The 25,489-nt window shown below is 30.5% G+C and overlaps 1 protein-coding gene across 2 annotated transcripts in view; it reads left to right on the top strand.

Annotated features, from left to right (window-relative positions):
* LOC107168699 (uncharacterized) overlaps nucleotides 1-25,287 on the top strand; it is a 42,395-nt gene extending 17,108 nt beyond the window's left edge. For both annotated transcript variants that reach the window (XM_089219815.1, XM_015518202.2), the window contains 6 exons: nucleotides 13,336-13,392; nucleotides 14,772-14,890; nucleotides 21,615-21,746; nucleotides 21,816-21,998; nucleotides 22,081-22,393; nucleotides 22,477-25,287. In XM_089219815.1, the coding sequence (XP_089075941.1) occupies nucleotides 13,336-13,392; nucleotides 14,772-14,890; nucleotides 21,615-21,746; nucleotides 21,816-21,998; nucleotides 22,081-22,393; nucleotides 22,477-23,066 (1,394 nt within the window). In that variant the 3' untranslated portion in view covers nucleotides 23,067-25,287. The remainder of the gene's footprint in view (nucleotides 1-13,335; nucleotides 13,393-14,771; nucleotides 14,891-21,614; nucleotides 21,747-21,815; nucleotides 21,999-22,080; nucleotides 22,394-22,476) is intronic.
* The last annotated feature ends 202 nt before the right edge of the window (nucleotides 25,288-25,489 follow it).

Raw genomic sequence — 25,489 nt, 5'->3', positions numbered from 1 at the left:
TTTTTCATAATATATGCACGGTGTACATATAATAGTTGGTCTATTGGCATTGAAATTACACTAATTAAAAAAATTATTATACAACTATAATAATATATTATACCCATATTAAACGTCCATTTTTATTACAAATTAAAACAATAATTTTAGTGTTTAATTAAGATGCACCCAGTATTTTACAAATGTTTACACTAAAACTTACATGACCTTAATAAATAATTGCAAACTTCCGTTTAATATCAAATAAAAATAATATATAATTCCATATTATTATATAACTCACGCATGAGTCATGGCACACTTTTTATGTGGAACATAGATTTTATACGGGTTTAAATACGTTTAAGAGAAACATAATTTAAATATTAAGGTGATATTGTATCATGACTTCAGAACCATATTTTTATATCATTGTAATTTATAACGCACCTATACTAATGCTGGTATTTTATATGACATCACAAAATAAATATTAATCTATTTTAATTCTTTCCTTTAATGACTCAACATTGCATTCATTTTAAATATGTAGGTAGGTATTCGTAGTTTTCAGACATCCAAAAAATTTTTCTCTTTTTATTACCATTTCCTGCAGCGTAGTTGAAAATATCGAATTCCTTTTGATGGCGGCGAGTAAACCTTTAATAAAATTTCGTTACCCTTTAACCTAATCCTATTAATTTTTTTTAATTGAATTTTTATTATAAATCCTTCACCCCCGTACCGGATATAAATGAGCTTATGAAAACCCTTAAAAAAAACTCCCGTCTGACATATTCATTTGCCAATCATAATACTGACGCGTATTGTATTATCCACCTACTGACAGGTAGGGTTTCATTTATATGACAGCGTTTGCAACGTGTCTATTTTTTATTTTGTACCTTGCAATGCAGTAGTACCTACAGTGGGAGGATTAAACTGGAAGGTATAATGTTCATTCTAATCTAGCAAATTTTTACAGGGTGTAATGATGCTCAGTTAAGTTTTTATGCTTTCCCTCTAGCAAAAATACCTAAATTTAACGATCCTAATTAATGTTTGTCTCGGTTATATTATGCGCTTGTTTGGAAAGTGTAATCTTACATGAGAAGCATACCTGCACATTACACTAGGTATGCTAAACGTTTTGAATAATGGTTTGAAAAAAAAATACCCAAATAAATAGTGTAAATATTAAGCGCATAATGTGATGTTAAGAAACAAACTTATATGCGTATGGTTGAAAAGAGGAACGTGAGACTCCTGCGTCGGCCACCGACTAATTGCCGAATGTGCGCCGCGGTACAAGCTAACGATCTCGTTTGATTGATGTTGCTGCACATTTCAATGTCCTTGCCGGTCTATGTGTGTATACATTATTATCGTTATTATTATTATTATTATTATTATTATTATATACGTACGAATAATATTCGGTCTCGAAAGAAAGAAAAACGCCGCGGTAAGAATGAACTGGGCGACCTCTGAAAATCGAATAACGTATATACGCAAGAGCTAAAAACTACACGGCACCCGTGTGTGTATCATTTTATTAGAAAACAGTCAGGATTTGTAGTGCATACAGCCGGCGGGTCGGGATGGAAACGCCCCGGAGCGACAACGGAACAGAAAATTTAATAATAAAAATAAGTCAAACACGGTGCAGAAATTGTATTCGGGAGGAGTTCTGGGAATTCTGTTTGTTTTTACTACCACCCCCGCCCGAGGCCTTTGCCTTTGTGTAAACACCAATATCGTCAATGCCTTTGCCGCTGTATGTGTTTATTCGACGGTGAAAAACGCGGAAAAAATTGTCGAGGAAAAAACACGTACCGAGTTTTTTACAGGTCACTGCGATTACACGGGTTTTCTCTATCTCTTTATCTGTATTTTTTCACTTGAATTTCTCGAACCGTAAAGCTTGCGTTAAAAAACACCTATGCGCGCTTTCGAGTCAGAAGAGCACACCCCCGTGTCCGGTGACGAATCTCCCGTCGTCGAGTAATCGACCAAGACGCGGCCGATTAAACGAACCGTTGCCTGTGACAATGTATCGAATTACCTCACATTGGAAATAATAATCCGTCTTTTTAACTAATAATGATATCACAAATGTATCGCATGCGCGATCGAGCCTAAAATTGTAACTATATACAATAATACATTTTTACTTGCATAACTTATACTCATCATACAGGCATACAAATCTGCAGAAATTACAATTGTTATATTACAATTGCGTCAATCATTTTAAATATTTCAAGTAAGTCCAAATGTTATAAGTATATCTACATTATTGTTTTTTTCTAGGTTAAATTGCATTAAAAAACCATTCAGTGTACCTGCCTATACAAGCATAATTATACTTGTAAAATATTGAGAAACTATTAAATAATCAATATATTATTATACATATTAAATATATGTGTTTTATTTTTATTACCAAGAATTAGAATCAGTGTTTATAAACAATTTTATAAAAAAATATACGTTTTTCCTTTATTTGACAGTTTCAAACGTTGTTAATTCAATACTATAGGAGTAATGAAAAAAATAAATAGTAGAAAATAAATAGGACGATGTTATCTGGGATTGTATTTTTTTTTCTGGATTATATAAATACGAAAACATGTTTGAGTTATTCTTTCTTTTTTCGTCAAAATTGTCAGGTGTTTGCGAATCCAATACCCACGAGTATTTTATCATCATATATACATAACCGAACATATACATACCCAATACCCATGGATCAAACCGGCAATTTCTCTTTTGGAAATTGATCATCCATACGGGAACATTTCTTTTTTTTTGTGAAAAAAATCGATGGCAAACAAAAACCGTAAAAAAAATTAACACTACCTTTGCGTGATATAAAAATAAAACCGTGAGAACTCGTTTTTTTTGCTAAAAAACCAACCCCAAAATATATTCCTAACTTGAGTAAAAAAAAATGTATACGTGTGTATAGGTACCGTTGAATTAATAATAATAATAATAATAAAATATTTTTAACCTGAATTAAACGATTCCCCCTTTATAAAAAAATCTTTACACAATTTAAGTAGGGACATTTTTTCGTGGGAATTACTGTTTTTTGCGTAATACTGAATATTTTTTATGTGTTAAAACACGCCGTCGTTTTTTTTTTTTTGGTTTCTGAGGGAGATTGACCCCCTACCATAGTATATGTATGTACGAAAATAACTTGGTTTTAGGGTTAAAACGATAAGTGGTTCCGGATTTTTTTTTGTCATATCCCCTAATTTTTTTCATATAAAAACCTAAAAATCGGAAGGTATTGTTCGCGACGGTATTTCGTATAACAGGAAAATTCAAAATATCATTAAATATACGTTCAAGATCAGCTGTTATTATTAATGCGTGAGATTATTTTTTTTTATCCTTGTACAGATTTATAATTTTTTCATTTTTCTTGTATCTCACCATATATCCGTATATATTATAAATTATAATCATCTATTCATTGGTAGGCATTCAATGAAAAACGACTACTTCAAACCTATGGTTTTGTGGTATGATTGATTTTATTGTTAGATATTATTAATAAGAATTTATTTTTTTTAAGTTAAACGCTCACCGGATATTTTATTATTCTACATAATATTATCACCTATAATAAGATATAACAAAAATTATTTAAAAAAAATACATATTTATATACACGCAACGGAAATTTTGTACCCTAACGCCATTTGTTCGATTCCGTTAATAAAAATTACCAATGATAAACTGAACCCTATTAACATAACGCATAACCCTTCCCGACTAAAACAGCCATTTTATTCGATCCCTATTTTTTTATACTCAATATAGAGACCCTGCAGTACATATAAAAAGCATGCAAGACCAATCGGGTTAACCGTTTTAATAAAATGTATTCGATGTATTTGATGTGTATGTATTTTCCGTTAAACATTCAACAATCGATTTTTTTTTTTTAATAACGTTTTTTACCCCCTTTTCTTAAACCTACTTATCTTTCGCGGTAAACCAGGTTATGCTCACGTAACATTTCTTAGGTTTCATTCTACCGTTTATGCATTGTATAATATATCTGCGCCAATGTATCTTTAATGTCAGACACACATGTCATGCCGATTGTGATTGCTCTGCGTACACTGTTAGTGCGCGCGCGCGCGCGTGTGTGTGCGTGTTATGTGGGGGGTAGTATGATTTTTACCAAGCACAAAAAAAAAAAAATATGCGGAAAAAAATAATGCAGCTGTGTTGGTTTAGAAATAATACATTCGATATTGCGTGCATATAAAAAAGACCAGTAGATATAGGCTCAGCACAATGGGTCCATCCAAAAAAACCATATATCCGTGTAGAACTCAAATATAAAAAAAAAATCCTGCGTGTAAATCAAGACAGCGTTTTTCACGATCATAATAGCAAGATAGCATGGGTGCATGCTTATAAACTATCATGATGTAGGTACCTACAATGTAAAAATAATATAAAACAAAATGCGTAATCGTGACAACAAATTATTAGGTATAGGTGCATAGCTATATATAATTTTTAAAATCCAGCATAGATACGTGATACGAAAAAAAAAAATAATTAACATTAATTTTTACTAAATGGTATTTACGCGATATGATAATATGCGTCATTTCTATGAAATATTGTTACGTTTTATAATTTCAATAATAAATAGGTAACTCTATGTATTAATATCATAACTACAATTATTTTCAATCTTTTAATTAGATAATAAAAAAATAATAGGTAAGGTTGTTATTTTTTATTCAACATACGCATACGTAGGAGGTATGTCTTGTATGAAATACGTCATATTATGTTGCGGCCAGTCTAATTATTATATTTCTATCCATTTTGCGTGTTCGTTATTTTACACATTATAGCTTAAGTAAAACGAAAAGAATGTGTTTGCAATTTTTCGATCAATATATATTAGCGAGGAATTATACGAATGTGATATTGTGTGTGAAACACACGTTGTGCACAAGGATTACGCAATGAAAGCCGTGTTGTCAAAACAACGCCCAAGAAAAATAGCTGCCTAACTATTTGAATAATCATAATAATAGTGCGTATAATGTTATCATTATTTTAATGGGCCCGTGTATTAGTTGATCAGTGAAACAATTAAAAAAGCGCCGTGCCGTCGTCGCCCGAACAATCGGCACTTATTGCGAAAACTCATACGCTTTGTCCCACGGTTAAGACAAGAACTACAAGAATATAAAAAGATATTATTAAGAATACAAAAATTACTTCGGCTTTCGATTTTATAGTGTTTTGTATTCTGAATCCTATTTATAAATGACTTAACAGTTACTTTAGTAGTGGTACCTACTTTTTTTACTAATGTAAAATATTTCCTTTATGCATTTTTTTTTATTCTAGAAATATAATAATATTACTTTCAGTTTCATCATTTTTATTAAAAAATATCGTCTATCATTATCATAATTAGTGAATATATAAATATATTACATATTCGTGTATAATTATATTTTCTTAATGTATTTTTGATTTGGTTTTATTAAAAACTTCAAAAATTATAATATTATAAAGCGTTAAACTGGTATTTTAATAGAATTAAACTCAGAAAAGCTATGGTCAAAGAGAAAAAAAACATATGAAATCCCTTCTTCTGCTTCTAGATTCTGACAATATGTACTCGTAAGTAAATTGGGGGAGGACACGACACGAAGGATATATATATATATATATATATATGTATATATATTCAATCATCGGACGGGTTTTTTAACATACCCCTTTTTCCAATTCACTGGCCTTTGTATCCACGCTATCTGCCCTTTGCCATGTCTCTTCTTATCTTGTATTATTGTTCCTCACTGACCTTTTGAAATTCCTATTTTCCATCTTTACTCCCTCGGCTGCTTTAGATTATTGAGGGAACACTGAACACACAAGCACGAATTCATCGTTTTCGCTCTCTTCCCGACGTTTGGCCGCCGAATTATTTCTATTTACATTTCAATCGGATTTAGTTCAAATTATGTGACTGGTTTTCTTAAGCATATGTTTATATATATATATTATGTAGTTGACCTCAGCCCTTTGAAAAAACGTCAAAGACTGTGTACGGAATTCTGAGTGATTTTTTTTATCATTTCAAAATCGAACAAAACAAAAGAATTAAATTCACTTCCTATTATTTATTTACCCTGTACTAGCCAACAGCTGTTAAGGCCAAGTGGTTGTTTTTTTATCCTTCTTTTAGCTAGAAAATAAACTCCTACTTGGGTAAATGGGTGCGAAATTGAAAGGCACTTAAAGTAAAACTCTAAAGAAACGTGCGAAAGGGACCGGCCAAAATTCGATTACGGTGGACAATATAAAAAACCTATAAGTCTGTATATATAGAACGCATTTTAGGGTTGGTCAATGGCATTTAAATTACGTTTTTTAAGCGAAAGATTGAATTATTTTCGTTCATATAATACTATATTTCACCTAATAAAAATAAGTAACATTATAAGTATAACAGAAATTATTTTAATAAACTTATCATCGTCTTTATTTTTGAATCACCATTTTGTTTTGTATTTCATTGAACTACATAAACCAATCAGCTAACGAATTACCATATATAGTCAACCCTTACAATCACCCCTTTTTGCATAACGGTTTTTATAGGCTGCTTTCGCAAAGGGATACCATTGTGGCATTGTGTACTTTTAAAAAATCCGTTACGAAAAATATGTTGTTGAATTAATGAACCTCCCTTTAATTTTCACTTCCTCCTAGGCATTCTAACACTCCGGGATCTTAAGTTTATAATACATAATTTTTTTTACAAATACATTTTTTGATGACAAAAAAGGGTGTGCATTTCGACACAAGCACGTGATGCAGGTGATAAAACCAACCGTTTTTTTTACCCTTTTTAACGCAGGTATATGAAAATGAATAAAAGAGCTGAATAAATAGCTCGAGCCAATAGGGTGCTTTTTTCACCCCTTATGAATAGAAAAACAACTACTGCGCATTAAATCCAGCATGTTAAAAAGAGAGTAACGTTACACGTACCATAGTATAAACAATTTCACTATTCATTGATTGAAAGTACTGCAAAAGGGTTTTACTGCTGGCACAAGCTATGTCGGCATGCGTTACTTACATTCAACCCTTCTATTAAATATACAGGTAATAATCAAAAGGGAAATTTTGTCACGTGACACGAACATAATAAATAATAGAAGCTGTAGCTCAGCTACCATTTTGTTATCGACATCCTTTTAAATAATTTAGTAATTTATACATACGCAAAATAATAACGAAATAAATTATGTTCAGATTATTATGATGAAAACTTAACAATAATTATTCCAGTAAAAATAAAATAAAATTGTATCGCAAAAATAAAAACGCTGAATTATTTATAAATAGTTGTATTTTACAAATTATTTATGCACACTTAAACACACCTGCTTTGTAGAAAAGAATGGTCTAAGTAATCGAGAGCTAGAATAAAAAGCAAAAAACCATGGAAATATCTTGGATTGCATGGGGGTTACAAGAGGTGGCCTTGTAAATGTAGACATTGCAAGGATATCGGTAGTATAATTTTTATTATATATATATATATATATTAAGGGACTATTGCATTTCAACAGCAGGTGTTACGAATCTCTGATTTATATGTGCAGACATGCGAAAAGCGCATAAAAAAACAAACGAGTATGTGAGGGTGGCACATCTTGTAATACGATGAAAACATGCCATCATAAACTCGTGCTTGTGTATCATTCACCCCTTTTTATATTCGGTCATTTTTTTTCGTTTTAAGTCTAGTTGTTCAGATTTTCTCCACCGTTTTCAGCCCCTCGACATAACGATGTGTAGTAGTTAAATGGACTGAGCGATAAAACCCAAGTTCAACAAGTATTATTATTCTGTTTGAAAACAATTTTTCGCATATAAAAATAATAATTGGTAAAAATAAAATATTATTTTTATTTTCATATGATAATATTTGCGATTGTGTTGTAAATGCTATTAATCCATAACAGCTTATTCAAATATTTATACTGACCAAATTCTAATGATAAGCATAACTCCATCGAAATATTTTAAAGTAGTTTTTTTCGTTAAAATAGTAGGTATATACCATAAGCATGTGTGCAGACGTAATAAATAAGCTGTATTTGGCCAAGGGCGAGTGATCATGTTTAAAAGGCGTGAAATGAGTAATGTCGCATTATCGTAACGTTGGGGGTCATTTTATTTTATTTTTCAGTGGTAAAGAATGATTGCTAAAACGATTTTGGTAGAAATCGGAAGATAACTACTACAAACTCTATTTGATATTTTGTGAGTAAAATAAGCACCGACATCAAAGGGAGAAACACCTCGAAACGTTACCTATATAAATGCAATTGAAAAATGTTTATTCAAAAATAATCAGCAGGGTGCCAAGAATTTCGAACGTTTAAAGACGTATTGAATTCAAGGGTTGCATGCAGATTTACAGGGTTTCTCAAAATTATAAAACCATTATTATAACAATTTTTTAAATTTTACATTAAATATGGTCTAATTTTATGATTTTTCTTGTTTTCGTATTCGTATAGTATAAAAAACACGTTAAAAATAAAATAATTATAATAACAATCAGATATAAATTATTATCAATACCGAGTATTCATAATATTATACATCTTCCTTCTTGAATAAAACATTAGGTGTTTTTGAAATATGAATCACTGGTACGTGTGTCAAACACATAAACTGTGTTTTTCGTTAAATGTTTTATGAAGATCTTTAAATTTATACATATTGTTGAGCAGGAATTTTGAGACACAATTGAACCCACCGAGAAGGTAAAGAAACTACATTTTAGGTCGGTAATAAAAATGTGTAACGTTGTACACACAAATAAAAACCAAAAATTTTAATGTGGGTGGGGATGGCATAACGTCAAAATTAGATGCGAATGTATGTTCGAACAGTATAGCACGTTAAGTGTTTATGAATCGTTCAATCCGTAAATATCATTTCAGTAATGCACGTGTTTTAATGTCTATGAATGTTATATTAATTTAAATAGTAACTATGGAACCTTTTATTGAAATCACTAAATATTTTCCTTATCCGAGTAAGTCTTTATACTTTATTATGACTATAGGATAACCTAAATAGTAAATATTATTCAATAAAATGCTTACATTTTAGTATTTCGCGTTTAAGAATAACAAACAAAATTTAAAAATTTGACTATCTATTGTCAAATAATATGTAAACATAAACGTTATTGACTCATACAACAATCATGTGTACCGTTCGATCAATGGCAAGTATCCAATTACACGCTGTTTAGCATAATATTTTTGTTAGTTATGATAACTTTGTATATTTCCAATTTTTAAATCGCTTATAATTTTAAACTATGATAGTTCGCTTTCTATACTACTTTAAAATAAAATATTTAACTTGGAGAAAGTTTTATTCTAAAGAATATAAATTATTCTTTCCTAATACGTTTTATTTTCTTCTATATTACGTGACCAGTCATAGACACGAAGTCGATACTTATTGCTTGTACGATTATGATAACTCTACATTGTTTGTATCGTATTATATTATTGTGTTGTTTTATTTTGTATTTTTGACTGTTGAATTTAATAACACGTAATATGAACTTATCCATGGCTCACAGAGTTTCTAATTTAAATTTAGTAAAATTTAATTATTTTATTTTATATACATATACAATATGTATAATATAATAGATAGTACTTACAGTTTTGATACAATAAGAGCTAAAGAGTAATTTTATCATCGTTTAATATATATTTATACTAAGTTTCAATATGACGGAACTATTGCTGTGCACATGTTGGTTCTCAGTTCAGGGTACGAAGAACTTTCAACTGATGTCTGAGGTAGGGGAGGATAGATATTTATTATTAACGGCCTTTAGAGTTTGCCGCTTGGGGTGTTTGGAAGGGGCTGATAACTTATATGCGTGTAGTATAGTGGACACCATAATGATATAGTTAATGGGAAATAATTGAAAAGGGAGTTTTGAAGAGGGAGATGAGCTATAGTTTTTGTCAACTTACTGAAAAAAAAACTGAAGTGTAAAACATACTTAGTAAATTATACACATACCTGTTATTTTTTATACAAACTATACGTTTTACTTTACATTACTGATTCGTTCTATATGAATATTTATGTTTTTTCATAATATAGTTATTAAACATATTACTATAGATTATAAACTTAATATACTAAAAATAATATAAATATTTTTTATGTAAGAATATAACATATAGGTACACCTACATATGGTCACGTTTTTCTCACCGTAGAAATTATAATAATACAAAAATATCTGCAGGTCAATGTGCATAAGCGTCGGATACGTTCTTTTGTCAGGTACCGGGGTCTGTTCAAAATATTTCCAAAGAAATCGCTCTTTCTACCTGGGATGCAGACCAAGTGGTCAGCCCAGGATGGCAGGATTAGCATATAATGTATAGATAGTATACGCAGTGCACATGTGTCGAAGATTATAATGTGTACAATAATAAAATATACATTTTAAATGTCCGTATCGACCCTGAATCGGCATTTTCGAAACTGCTGGTGGTATATTTTGTATGATGTATATTTTCACAATGAATGGTAGCCTGGTGTTATTTGAAATATATAATGCAAAAATATACATACACGTACACACACACGCCATATAATACATCCTTCCAATTTTAATACCCTACTAAATATTATAAGCCACACGCGCGTGGAATATGTATATCGAATATCGTGATAATCCGTGTGTTTGAAATATTTTGTTTAATTTACATACTGTTATACACAACCTAGTTATGGAAGTAGTGACCAGAATAAATAAAATAGGTAGGTATTCCGACGTTTTTGGCCAGCAGTGCAGACAGTGCAGTGGACAAGGGAGCGGGTATTATTTTAGCCCTTCATTTTTAACGTATATACTAGCTATTTTACTTATTTGTTTAGGGTGAGCCTTTTGAACCATGTTTAAATTATTAAAATATTATTCGCGAATACTCAATTTTACATTATTTTTCGATTTGAGATTCAAATTATGTCCTCTGTATTTTGGCCTGTTTACAGCCGATGTCTATTTATTTATTCATTTTTGTTTTTTCGTAAAAAAAAAAAAACTCGATTCAAATTATTCTCCCTTCGGTGAATGATTCAGACTACAGCTCACTCGAATATGCAAGATTTGCTGACCCCTATATTACAGTCCGCCCCCGAGCCAACATCTGCGATGTATTGGGGAATATAATGAATATACGTGCGGCAAACATTCACAGAGCTGTATTACTATAATGTATTCCATGTACATATATCCAGTTTCGAGACAAAAACTACCCTCATTTTTGGGGATTTTTCGCCTATATGTACATGGATTACGCATGCACGGTCGCTCTTATTTGCGAGGGTATTAGAATATGTCACACACAAACAACGATCAATATCTAAATGAGTCATTCTGCGAGTTAGTGAAATCAAAAGGTCTTTTTGTACATGAGAAAAATAATTGTTCTGCTATACACAAACAACCAACCCAACGCAATTACTTGTACTTAAATAATATATTGTCTATATATGATCAGTATAAAACCTGAAGAGCTGTTTTACACCTTCAATATTTTTCAATAATATTGACGATGATTAATTAAAACATCAGTTTTATGAAACACCAAAAAAATATAAATTTCAATAACATAATTTATGTTTGTTAAATATTGCAATATGACAATATTTAACTTTTTTTTTTGTTGGTCAGTATTTTAATTATTATGACCTATAAAGTATGCTTAGGTATATTGTTCTGGTATTTTATATCGTTTTTAGATTTTGTTTCATATTATGTTGATGCCTTAAAAATAGAAACAACAAACAAAAAAACATTTTTAAATTTTTAAATTTTTACAACAGTACCTATCCGTAAAATCCAAAAATGTTTTATTTTAATAATAACTAAATAGGTTTTATTTTTTATTTTGAAATGTGCATTATTTTAAATTAAATATGTGACTTGACTTTGAATGGAACTGTCAGTAATTTTTTTAAGTGTGTAATAGACGTGCTTTTGAATTTTTTATTAGGTTATGTTGTGTATACAATTCGTCAAATATAAAGACAGACATGATAGGCAGCTCTACCCCTTTGTCAAATGTATATACAATACCTATACATACCGATCGGAAGAAAATTATTAATTCATATGGCTTTGGTATAAAATTCAAAAGTGGAATTTCTGAGGTAAATTGACCAACTAACGACTGACTATTATTTATATTTAACTGACTTATTGGACTCGTTCGACAGTCGCTTTGGTGTATAAATTTAAATTTCCCGTCACCTTTCGTGTTTGTTTCCCCTCAACTAGACTTCCCTATACACAAAAAAATATAGTCCACCGAGGTTAAACGTAATAAATGGCTATAGGGTGTTTGGGTTGTCTTTTTTGGCGCGTTACGTTCGTATAAATAAGACACATCACTTCTGACTAAATCGCACTTCCGAACACGAAATGTCACCCTTGGGAATACATACTACTTATGGCCTTTATCTTTTTTCACTCGTCTTGTGTAATAGTTCAATGTGTTTTGCGAATCCCTAAGTCTTTATTATGAAACTCGTGAATTTTCATACGTTCGTTGTGGTCATTTTCAGCTATATAGGTACTGGCATATTACTATTGGATTTTTCACATTTTATTTTCAACGAGTTTCCATTTGTATTAATATTGTGAAAACGTGATCAAAGTTATTGTTAGATATGAAAAGATGTATAAATAAAAGTTTTTTTTGTTATACACTTTATTTCATATAGGTTTTGTATATCAAGTCCATTGGGAAATTAACAGTAAAGTTTAGTTTTAGAAATTAAACGATCTTATATATTAACTTTGATCATTAACAAACTTGGAATTACTCATGGGAAAATATATTTCTAATTTTGACTTCAGAATATTATAGAAAAAATAATAAGTGATTGTATAATTGGAAATTGTTAAAAGTATTTAAAAAAAATAGCTACTGATATCACGTGCTGTATTTTGTAAATAGCTTACCCTTAGCTTATAACTGCTTTGGTCACGTCCCTTAACAATAGGAAGTGTGTGTATAAATCAGGTCCTTGTATAATATCTCGTGCCGACTCTATTCAAAATATCTCGACCAATTCCCTTTAGGCAGTGTACTCGCGACGAACATAAACACAAAACAATAGCCGCATAGCACGAGCCCACAACCCTTTGAAATAGAACCCTTCTTTATACCGCGAAATAGAATACTATAATAGTATAATAATTTTTTTTTTTCACAGGTATCGATGCCCAGAGTAATAAAAGTGAAAAGTCTCAATCACCGGTTCCAGAAGAAGGTAAGTTTAAAAATACTTATATTTAGACTAGATTAGGATAGGTAAGTGTGAATCGAGTATTTTTTTATTCGTGTTCGCTATTGTAAAAAGTATTATACATAGTCACTGGGTATATTTTACGCAGGTAGGTAGTTACTCTTAAAATGATGAATTTGATAAAAAATAATATCGTATATTCAATATACGATCATACAGCTCGTTTGGATTAACCTCGATCATAACTTCAGGGGTCAGATTCAAGTAAATGTAAAACCATATAAGAGGGTGAAAATGGGGTAAAAGAGATTCACTCCCTATATTTCTGCATAAAATATAAAAACTGCATAATATAGCATAGGCTCAATTTGTGTGTTCGTGAACCCGTAAAACTATATTTTTGGCTTTAAAATCAACCCCTAATCGTTCATGGGAAATTATTTCTCTCATGATTGACATGGAACGGAATTTATTTTTCAAAGTAAAAAGTACAATTTAGCCCGCATATGGGGGTAAAAGTGATTCAGCAAGATTTTCTCTTGTTTGTAAAGATAATAATACTAGTTTTGAAAATGTTCAAAACTTGTCCTAATTTTAACATTAGTGAGTACATTTAGACTATATTTCTTTTATTTATATTCAACAAAACTAGACATACGGGCACCAGCATAATAATTAACAGAGGATTTGACATTGGGTATAAAATCTGGTGCAACCCTCAATACCAATGGTCATCACGATTCCCCCCTAATTATAATAGGATGTACATAATACTATAATGGTTTATAAAAAAAATTACATCTATAATAATAAATTATATCTTATATAATAAAACGAAATTTAAAATAAAAACACAATGTTAACACAGTGTGTATAGATAATCTGTTTTATTGATGAAACTATAATTTAAAGATTATAACCGAGTGAAATTTAAACGTCAGTAAAACTAGAAATACTATGTTGGCTTTATAAATTGGGCGTGTGTTACGCACATTCAGCGGGTTAAAAAAGGGTAGTTGGAAGCCATGTTCAATGCGAACCCTCGTTTGCATAACTAACCAATTGCAAAAGTACATGACTTAGATGCGGGGTTAGTTTTTTGTAATCGTCTTTTGTCCCTACATACAATTCATCATCGGTCCAATCATGGTGCTGTATTATAGAAGCGTAAATTATTCTATAATCATTTTTTTAAACCCTTTCTACAAAAAGGGTGAGGCTCGTGGCAAATGACACCCCTTTCGCGCACGAGTCAAGCAACACAAAAAGTATTGTACATCAAATGATTTATGTATGAATTGAATGTACTAATGTATGAAGCTTGTTAAAACTTTTAAATCGGTTATGTAACGATTTTTTTTTTCATCATAAAACAGTGATTAATATTATCTTTTGTATCATAGATGATAATGGAGACGAGGAAAGGGTGGAAGATATCGTTGATCACAGCGAGGACAGTACTGGAAGTGATTTGTTGCTCAACTCAGATGGATCACCTGACAGAATTGGAGCATTAAACTTGGTAAATTTTAATCAACTTTATGTGTTATAGGTAACTGTTATAAGTGCATAACAAATAAAATAGACTTGCTAGACATATTTCGCTAATGACATATTATATTAAGCACATATAGTTGGAAATAAATATATATGTACTAATAATATAATCATATAGGTACCCACCTTATTCACTTTATTATTCAAAAGTTCAGTAACAGCTATTTAGTACAATATTGTAAAACGTTGTTAAAAAAAAGTATAGTTAGGTTGTATTTAAACATATTTCAATATTTGAACACTGCGCATATTGTGCCAATATTACGGTTAACCTTACCTCAGAGCTTTTATTTAGTATATTATAGATATTATATTGTGTATATATATAATTTAAGCAACTGTAATAGAAGTTAAAACAAAAATTCGGGTTTAATTGGACACTTTATGCAAAGACTCGGTCGTTATTATAATTTCATAAAAATAATACCAATCGAAATATTATTCGTACTTTGTACATACCTATATATTATTATTGAATACTTGAGATTTTTTACTTTTCGTTATTCAAAACCAACCGTATTTATCAGTTACTACAAATCGCAATGATTTTTCGTGAAATACGTTTACAGATTACTTACACCCACATTACTTATACTATATTATATACTGTATATGTATAAGTAAGTAGGTAGGTAGGTACGACTACGGATTGTAGATGCGATTGTAAACTGTGCCCCTATTTTTTATCAAAATTATAAAAGTGACATGTAAACTGCGCCTGGGCAAACTTTTAAAATTTGGTATATTTTTGGAAAATTAAACTAAATTACTAATCTAAAATTACAATCTTTAATTCATTACATCTATGTATAATATAAATAATTAATAGAATACAATTAGATTTTTTTTTACATGAAATATATACAATCTATACCTCATGGCACAATAAGTAAATGTGATACAATAGAGTAATAGACAAAAACATATAAGGTATTAAAACATAGTAAATATTATATTAAAACAGTTTACAATAAATTATATAGACATGTTAAGTTCGAGAAAAAAACACCCATTTAATGACACCTACTCTTGTTTTTAATATATGTATGCTAATTTATAAACACACACACACATATATTATTATACTTTTTTTTTAGAACGTGATTTAATTATTTATTTACGGCACCATACAGTTAAATTAAAAATTAAAAATAAATATAATTTTAAAAAGTACAATATTAGGACAAAAAAAACATATTGTTGATACATATTCATCAATTAAAGTTTGACCACTGTTATGAAATAAAATTTCTAAGATATTTGTTTAAGTTATTTGTAAAAACAGAGATTTTTCTAAACTCCAGTCATTTTCTATGTATTTATATTTAGTTTTATTCTTTACTTAAAAAATATATTTACTATGTCTTTTTTCTTGGTTATTATTTAATGTATATTTTTTCTTTTTATTTACTATATTGTTAAGACTGAATTCAAATTCTTAATCCTCATGACATTGCTATCACGTATGCTTATAGGTGAGTTTTCAGCTTGTATTAATTTGTTACTTCTTTTGTATTTTGTTGTTGGCAAGAAATTAATATATATTATTACATTATTATTAATTGAAAAAGTACACAATCATAGTGACTTTAATAAATCAAAAGTTTTATATATTTTACAAATGGGGCACAGCTTAAGTTGTACTTATTTATTAACATATAGATAAAAATTTGGGCGTAGTTTCCAAAAAAAAAAGTCATTTGGGCGCAGTTTACATATGCCCCCGATTGTAGATATACGTTTATGTTTCCCAACACACTTAAACACACGATATATCATGTCGCTGCGAATATTACGGTGTATAATATACTTTCCTATTATATTATAATATTTAATATTACAAACACTCTATAGGTAATACTATATTGTGATACTTACCTATTTACAAATTATAACATATTACAACCATCGGTCTCGCGTACGTGTACCTATGTAACAAACGAGCGCGCGCACGCACTCGCTAACAAAATACTATATATGTATAATAATGATTATTGTATTAAAACGTCACAAAAAAACGCACTCTGTACTCGCGGTTTAATATTAGGCAGTATATATATATATATATATATATATATATATATATATATCAAGTGTATGGTCATATAATGTGTCGGGTGGTGTTTGTTTTACGCCTTGTCGTTAGGTGTTTTACCGGAGCCCCGGGGGACGGGCGCGATTAGAGGCGCACTGCAAACCACTGGCTACTCGACGATTTAATAAATTCCACGCTGGCCGCCACTAATTACGCGTAGGTATCCGTATAGTTTGTAATTTCTCGAAGGTACAATAACGTTCGTGCAGTGAAATCATGACGGCCTCGGCGGCGGTGCGGTTGTATAATAACGACGCGCACAAAATTCGACGTATTTCTATGTGTATATTATAATAAACACACACACACACACGTGCGCACACACATATACATATCATGCACCTTTAATATATATATTATAATAATATCGTATATCTTTTAATATGATATATAACCTGTACAGCTCATCTGCCGGGAGCGTTAACCCACAGGCTCGATAATTATTCAAGTCGTTGGAACAAAATTATCCTGTGCGCGTGTGTACTCATATCTTTCTCTGGTCATACAATGGATATTAATGTTGACGAGCTATATTCAGCTCACTCTATATTTATTTCTAATGTGATATATTAATTATTTCCCTGCAGTTAGCATTTATACGCAATATACACACAAAGCATCTATATATAGCACTTATCACATAAAGTATAAACATGAACGTGAATAGTAATTTTCCACACGCCTAATATATAGGTTAGGGGTGTATGTACACAATATCGTATATATGCGTATTATATAGTCCAATCCGTTTTCATTGTGCAATAACGCCATGTCTTATATCGCTATATCCCTAATATATTCCGAGTGTCCGGTCAACATCATGCCTTTGATATGCGTTAGACTACTCCCGTTCGAATATTTAAACATTTACGGTCTATTGAAGATTATACATCGATAGGTTTCCTATACATATAATATATATATATATATTATACATAATATGTGTGGCTCGAGGCTATCTAATATTCGACCCTTCTTTAATATAGTTCGGCACAAAAAGAGTGCGAACTGCGGTCAAACTAAGGGCCCGACGTATGCTATTTAAATAAATAAAAAACTCATAAAAGGCACAAAAAGTCGCCCCTTTCGATTTCAGCAAACATTATGCTGTGTGTTATATAATATAGTATATGGGAACTCATCGAATATGTATCCACAATAAAACACACATACGAACTGTCTTGCGCAGTTACAAACATATAACATATCGAATCCAATATTATGCTATATTATCCGCAATTTATATATGTACAGTTTTTGTTTTACTCAGCATCCAAAATTATATACCGGGCTTGAATTTAAAATTCAAATTCGGAATTTACCACATCGAATTTCCATTTGAAACGTATCTACGATTTTCGTTTCTTTTTATAATATACATAGAAATGATGTTGCCGTGTCACCGTAGTGCCTTTTGTTTTAGAATTTCGAGGAATGTGACAGAATTTTGGCTCATATTCGAATGTAAGTAAAAAAAAAAACTTTGGTGCGAAGTACACGTGTATAGGTACGCTGTATTTATTAGGTTTAGAGGTATAGTACAACATTTTGAAAATACTGCGCCTGTTCGGTCAAATTAAATAAAAATTTCAGTTTACTTATTCCGCATGTTTATACAAGTGAACTAGTATTTGTCAAAGACGAGAAAAGTGTTTTACTTACGTGTCCCATTGTGTAGTTGCGCGTCTCTATTATGATTATACGAATTTTGAAAAATCGATATTCATAGTTGGTGACAGCCTGGCGAGAGGGGAATGATTATTTTTTCATTATAGATCTCGACAAAAGTTTGGTGTATAGCCGCAGCGCCGCCGAATGCCTTACATCCTAAAGCGCACGCAACCCAAAAACAACACTGCGAATCGACGAGGGAAATAAGTTATAATTAAATAAAAGGAATTTTGACAGCCGTCATAGTTTCGTATATAGCGTATAAGACACGCGTATGAAGCAACGAAAACAATGACACACACTCGCCATATATCTACCGGTTGATAGAAATTGATTAATAACTTTGGCGAAATGCGCGTAGGTACCCATAGACTCCTCTGCGTCACTCCTCCCAACCCCTGCCGCGTTGTCAACACCCATCGTAATAAGGCCCAAGCATTCTTCCTAATGGCTTTTCCAGGTCTCAGTAAAAATGGTGGCGATGGAAAATTATTATTTTCCCCGTAAAGGTTTTCTCTCGCCGCTGCCAAACGTGTCAATTATTATCATACACACTAGAACACTACACTTTCTCTGTGGTGCCGGAATCTATACTCACACACATAATATTTTGGAAATTATGTTTTTTACAGAATTGTCAATTTTTTTTAGTTCAGTGTCCTAACTATAGAACCAAAAAAAAAAAAAAAAAAAAAAAAAACAATAGAAAAATGTCTTATTATTATCGTAATATAATTCATAATTGTCCTGTAATTATTTCTTATATATACGAGAATAAAATGGACTTAAATGTTTTGTAATTCATATTTGATTTACTTTTCTTCAATGATAAATCGTTTATCAGCTATAAAAACCAAATTATTATCGGTAAAAAAAAGTATGATAATAATGGATTCGTTTAATCATCTTGAGGAGGGGGATGATTTATTTTTTAGATATAGTCCAAATCCTTCATAGTACATTTTATTAAAAGTGACGGTATGCTCTTATATTTAAAAAAAAAACCATAATAATTTTTTTTATGTGGGAAATTTATTACTCTAAACATTTTTTACATAAAAAATTTTTTTTTTTTCTAAACATTTTTACCGGAGAATGAATACATGGGTACATAAAATGTTATCGAAGTATGCACTGTATTTTTATTTTTAAAATCTGAACACCTTAGTATGTAACATGTGTGCGTGTACGCGTATGCATTTTTATCCGTTTCGACGATCAGTCAAGGTGTATTCGCATCGTAGGTTTTTATTTTTTTTTGAGAGATTTACGCACTTGCAATATCTTTTTTCGCAATTATAACACGAAAAAAGATAACGAGGTAACGGAGGTAAAATGTAAAACTGTTCAGAGATAAAAAATACAAATAAAAACGACGTCCACGTGCCACCAACGCGACGTGTATACCACCTATTACTATTATACACCTATTAAAACGAAATAATGAAAAAAACTCGATAAAAAACTGGCAGCCGGTGTTTGGTTACAAAAAACAAGTCATAGTTTTTTCGGTGTATATTATACTTAATACTACCTATGTGTGTTTATTACGCACAATATAATTATAATAATAATATCGTTTTTTTTTCTCGTATTGCGCTTTTGCCTATCCATTCAAATTGTCTATCATATGCTACATTATTGTGTTACAATTTCGTAAAAATAATACATATGCTATTATTTTATTATTATTATTATTATTATTAGATCGTGTACTTACCGCTGAGGCTGACCTCGTGTAATGTCACGTATTCTCCGCCGCGTTAGTCGTTATTTTCCAGTTTCGTTTTTCCGCGCTTCGTCGTCGGTCGCTCACACATTATCTGATTACCATATTATAATAATATATACAACATTATACGTTTGTAATACAATCGATGACTGGACAATTTGTAAACAAAACGATCGAAACACCATTCAACAAGTCTCCTCCGTGATATTAGATATTACGTTATACAGAATATTATATACTGTGCAGTCGTATAATAATATGTACCTTTTACACAGCGACGGCTCAACGCACACTGACGAGGACGACGATGAAACTTTTGCGTGTCACGAAGGAGACTTACCACTACGTGCGAACTTTTAACGTCCTCTTATTATTGCTTTATGCGCCAATCCTCGCGTAACTGCGGCGACCAACCGACTATGACACGTGACTCGTCAGCAAACGTTTTCCAATTGTCGTTTCGAGTATTCTATTTAAATTTTCCTCGAAATCACACCGCCCCCCCTCCACCCATAATTCACCAAACGCTCTTTTAAGAAAAAAATTATTATTATTTTGTTTAGTTTTAGTTTATTTATAAATACTGTGTTTCCGTTAATCGGTTCGCGTTACTAAAGCGATAAAAAATTTCAAATAATTTTATTAAATAATTATTAAATAATCGTACGAAACTACGGTTTGCGTTTATCATTTTCAAAATAACCGTAATCGGTATAATATAAACTAACTATAAGGATTTAGTTTTTTTTTCTGTATTTTCAAGTCTGACATTCGAGTAATATATTTTAATAATATATTAATCCTTTAATTTCATTTAGTTTTGTATTACTAAGTTATTTCTTTATTTAATAAACGAATTATTTTTAAATTACGCGTTTATTCACATTTAAATATCATTTCTAAGTACTTGGTAGGTGATTTGTTAGTGTTGTAGTGCACTAGTGCCTCTATTATACTTATTGTATAACTCTTTTATAGGTACTATATGAGTAGGTATTCGAAAATCCCATCATGATTGTATCTTTGTTATTCAACTTATTTTTCCTATGTGACTACTATATTTCATTTAAATTATATTGAAATGACAATTTTATTGACATCGATTTGCATAATATTTTCATAAAATAAAACTATATTCCTTAAGAGGCAATGAATGTTTCAGTATTTGAACAGTTTTATTTGCGTTTTCAGGTTTCACACAGACACTCTGGTAGCTCTTCGAGCTCAGGCGTTAGCAGTACCGGACCATCGGGAAATTGTTCAGCAAATGTAACAAGTGGTAGTGATCCATTAGCTGCACTACAAAGTCAGCAATTTGCACAGGTATAATTAATATATTACATTTGTTAAACATAAGAAATTCATATCTAATATGCTTATAATATATTATAGATTCCTGGATTGGGAGTGTTGTCACCACAAAGCAATCCATTGATTGGAAGTCCCCCAGGGGGCCAATCATCTCTAACACCTCAAGAACTTCAAGCACTTTTCCAACAACAGATTCAATACTTACTTATGAGACAGTCTACAGCAACACATCAGAACCAGACTCCATTTTTTTTCCAAAATCAAGTAATTTAAATCAAAAATCATTCTACATTGTATACTTGTAATTGTTAACTAGTTATTAATAATATGGACATGTAATATTTAGGTTCACCAAGCATTGACTCAAGCATCACTTCAACTACAACAGATCCAACAGGCTCAAAATATGACTAACAACCATCAGCATTCGCCTGTTGGTAATGGTCCTAATCAGTCTATACGTCCAGCTGCTTCTTCAACACCATCACATCATTCTAAACACTCTGCTCAGACCCAATCATCGAATAATGACTTGGATCTATCTGCAGCAGCAGCTCTAAGCCGACTGGCAGAAACTAAAACTAGCACTGATGATACTACCGATCTCGAAGAATTAGAACAATTTGCTAAACTTTTTAAGCAAAGACGCATCAAATTAGGTAAGGATACCATATTGTGTACATTTAAATGACACAAAATCATTTATATGAATTTCTTAAATTATTTTAAATTATTTTTATAGGTTTTACTCAAGGTGATGTAGGCCTTGCAATGGGAAAACTGTATGGCAACGATTTCTCTCAAACAACAATATCTAGGTTTGAAGCGTTGAATTTGTCATTTAAGAATATGTGCAAGTTAAAACCACTGTTGCAAAAGTGGCTTGTAGATGCTGATAGTACAATGACCAACCCTAGTGCTTTGTGTAATCCTCTGACAACACCAGAAGCAATCGGAAGACGTCGCAAGAAACGTACGTCTATTGAAACATCTATAAGATATTCTTTAGAAAAAGCATTTAGGGCAAATCCTAAGCCTACATCCGAAGAAATATCTGTATTGGCCGATAACCTATCCATGGAAAAAGAAGTTGTTCGTGTATGGTTCTGCAATCGCAGGCAAAAAGAGAAACGCATTAATCCGCCAACAACAACTATGGCTGGTCAAACCACATCTACCAACACCGATATGTTTACCGCTTCAATGTCAGTACAAAACCAGAGTGACATGTTTCCCATGCTAACTTCTCCAGGACATCCACTGGCACTTGTATCTTCTCCATCCATCGGAGGTCATCATCACCATCACCACCATCAGAATAATAGTGAGTGACATTGGTCCATCTCATCGTCCCTAAACAATGGATTTGATGAGCTCGGTCAACGTAGATATTTCAGGGCTCCTATTGATGGCAAATTATCACTCTGTTAGTCATATAAAATTTTGTAATGACTTTCATACAGAAAATTAGCAACAATTCCTATTTGAAACAAATAATTAAAAATAAAAACAATTAAAAGATCTATCCTCGCAATACTTAATTAAGTAAATCAATTATGATTTAATTTATTACAATATAATGTTAATATTATAGCATATGTATACCTATAACTGTTTATAAATAATATGTACATACAATTATTATTTTGTAACAAAGTAATAGTGGTTAGTATTTTAATAATTAATCATACTTAGTAATTTAAATTTAGATAAGAATTTTTTTTTTCGTTCTGTTGTAACAATGTTAGTGTAATATTTCATTTCTTTTCATATTGTAAATAGTAACCTTAAATTTGGGGATTAATCAAAATAATGTCATTGTCAGTCTGAAAATCAAACTTTTAAGTTTTTTTTGTGCTAACAAGCGCTCTTTCTTTTGTTAATTAATTTATATGTAAGTATTATTTTTTTTTCAATGTGTTTCTCGATAAAACTGTTTTAGTGATAGTTCATGCTTGTAAGGGATTATATTAATCTGAAAATTGTATTGAACTATATATAGTATTAACATATTCAGAGTTATTAGTCTTAGAAAACCACTAATCGATGTCTTGCAGAAAATTATATATGTTAAATTCGTTATCATTTTCCATTGTTACACCGTTGCAGGTGGTGGTTTTTTAGGATTAAATATACTCTGAAAGTGTCAATGATGTTAAAATTATACAAATATACAACCTGGAGACTTGAAAAAAGTACAACTTTTTGTTTTTGAGATTTTTAAATATAATGAAATATTTGAGGAGACAATAACGATTTGCATAGTTCATTGTTTGCTGTGTTTTGTTAGTATGACTCTATAATTCAACCTATATATAATTAAAATTTGGTTTTTATTTTATTTGTTTGATTCAATAAACTAAATTCGAAATCAATAACTATCGGTTTTTGGGTCCATTCGCAGCTATGAAACTTTTTTTTTAAATTCACATATCATAAAATCCACCTTTTTTTATTCATTTCACAAAAGTTCCTAAAGTCTTGCCTAAAAGGCAATTGTGTAGTAATTAATCAATTCTTATCATATTTTAAGTCCTAAGTGTTTATTTGCCTGGTATTATTTTGAAATTATTCCAGTAAATTCACCATAACCTACACAACAACCAGGGATTAATATGACATCGCTATGAATACAAAGAATGCCAAGAAATAAATCAATTTTTGTTTGGTTCTAACTAATTGTTGGTAACATTATCATTCCCATACAATGAAAATGTAGTCTTATAGCGGTAGATAATAATCTTATTTACATTAATGTTTTCATCCTCTCTAGTTTATTAATTTAGGTTTACTTTTATCTTCGATTACAGAGAACTAAAAGAGTTATTATTTAATTTTTATTCTTATGTATTTTTTCTATATTATGTTGTTCCTACAATTATGTGTTCAGCCTCTTTCTCTAAAATAGCCACAAAACCAATTTCAACATATCCCATAACCCTCTGATAAAATTCAAAATAGTCTTCTATCGTCCATTAATATCTTAAAATAGAAATGTTTTTTTTTTTTGTGGATTTAAAGTTGAGCTTGAATGTTTTGACACAACACTGTGACTGTGTATGTTATTTATTAGTGTATGTTCACTGTCAAAACATTTAACCTCAAAATGTGAACGGATCAAATAACCGGCCATGTTTGCTTAAACAATATTTTTAAGTATGCTTATGTTTTTCTAAAAAGATTAGCAGCTCTATCAACTTCAGTAACAAATTTAACATCAAAAAATTCAATGTATACCGTTCCATTGTTCATATCATTAGAATAGAGAGGTGTGTTAACGTAAATTAATTAATATATAAATGTGTGTAAATGAATATATATGTTATACACACATACACATTATATATAATTTTATAAATTTAAGTTAAATTAAATAGTTATTAAGCGTATTTGTGTTTTTTATTATTATTATAATATTATAAATATTAGGGGCCGTGTTATCGGTTTTGTATACGTCAAAAGTGTCAGGTAACTAAATGTTAAGGAGACATTAATTTTAGTCTTATTAGTATGTGTAAAATATTAAAATAATAAAACAAAGATTAACTGAAAATCCTTGTTAATTTTTTATTTTTGGTTACCTGTCATGTCACCCCTATTTCCAGTTTCAATGTGTACTAAAAATACAATAGTTTTACTTAACCTATTAGCATTAACTTACATATTATTTTTTTTTGCCCCAAACTTTGTAGATCAATATCTTTTGTTTTTGTTTTTTTTTTTTTTTTGTATGTATATAATTGTATCTTTAATTT

The sequence above is a fragment of the Diuraphis noxia genome, unplaced genomic scaffold, assembly GCF_037042655.1.
Source record: "Diuraphis noxia isolate RWA-SAM2 unplaced genomic scaffold, SU_Dnox_SAM2 contig0002, whole genome shotgun sequence".
Taxonomy (NCBI): domain Eukaryota; kingdom Metazoa; phylum Arthropoda; class Insecta; order Hemiptera; family Aphididae; genus Diuraphis; species Diuraphis noxia.
This window is presented reverse-complemented; position numbering and strand designations above follow the sequence as displayed.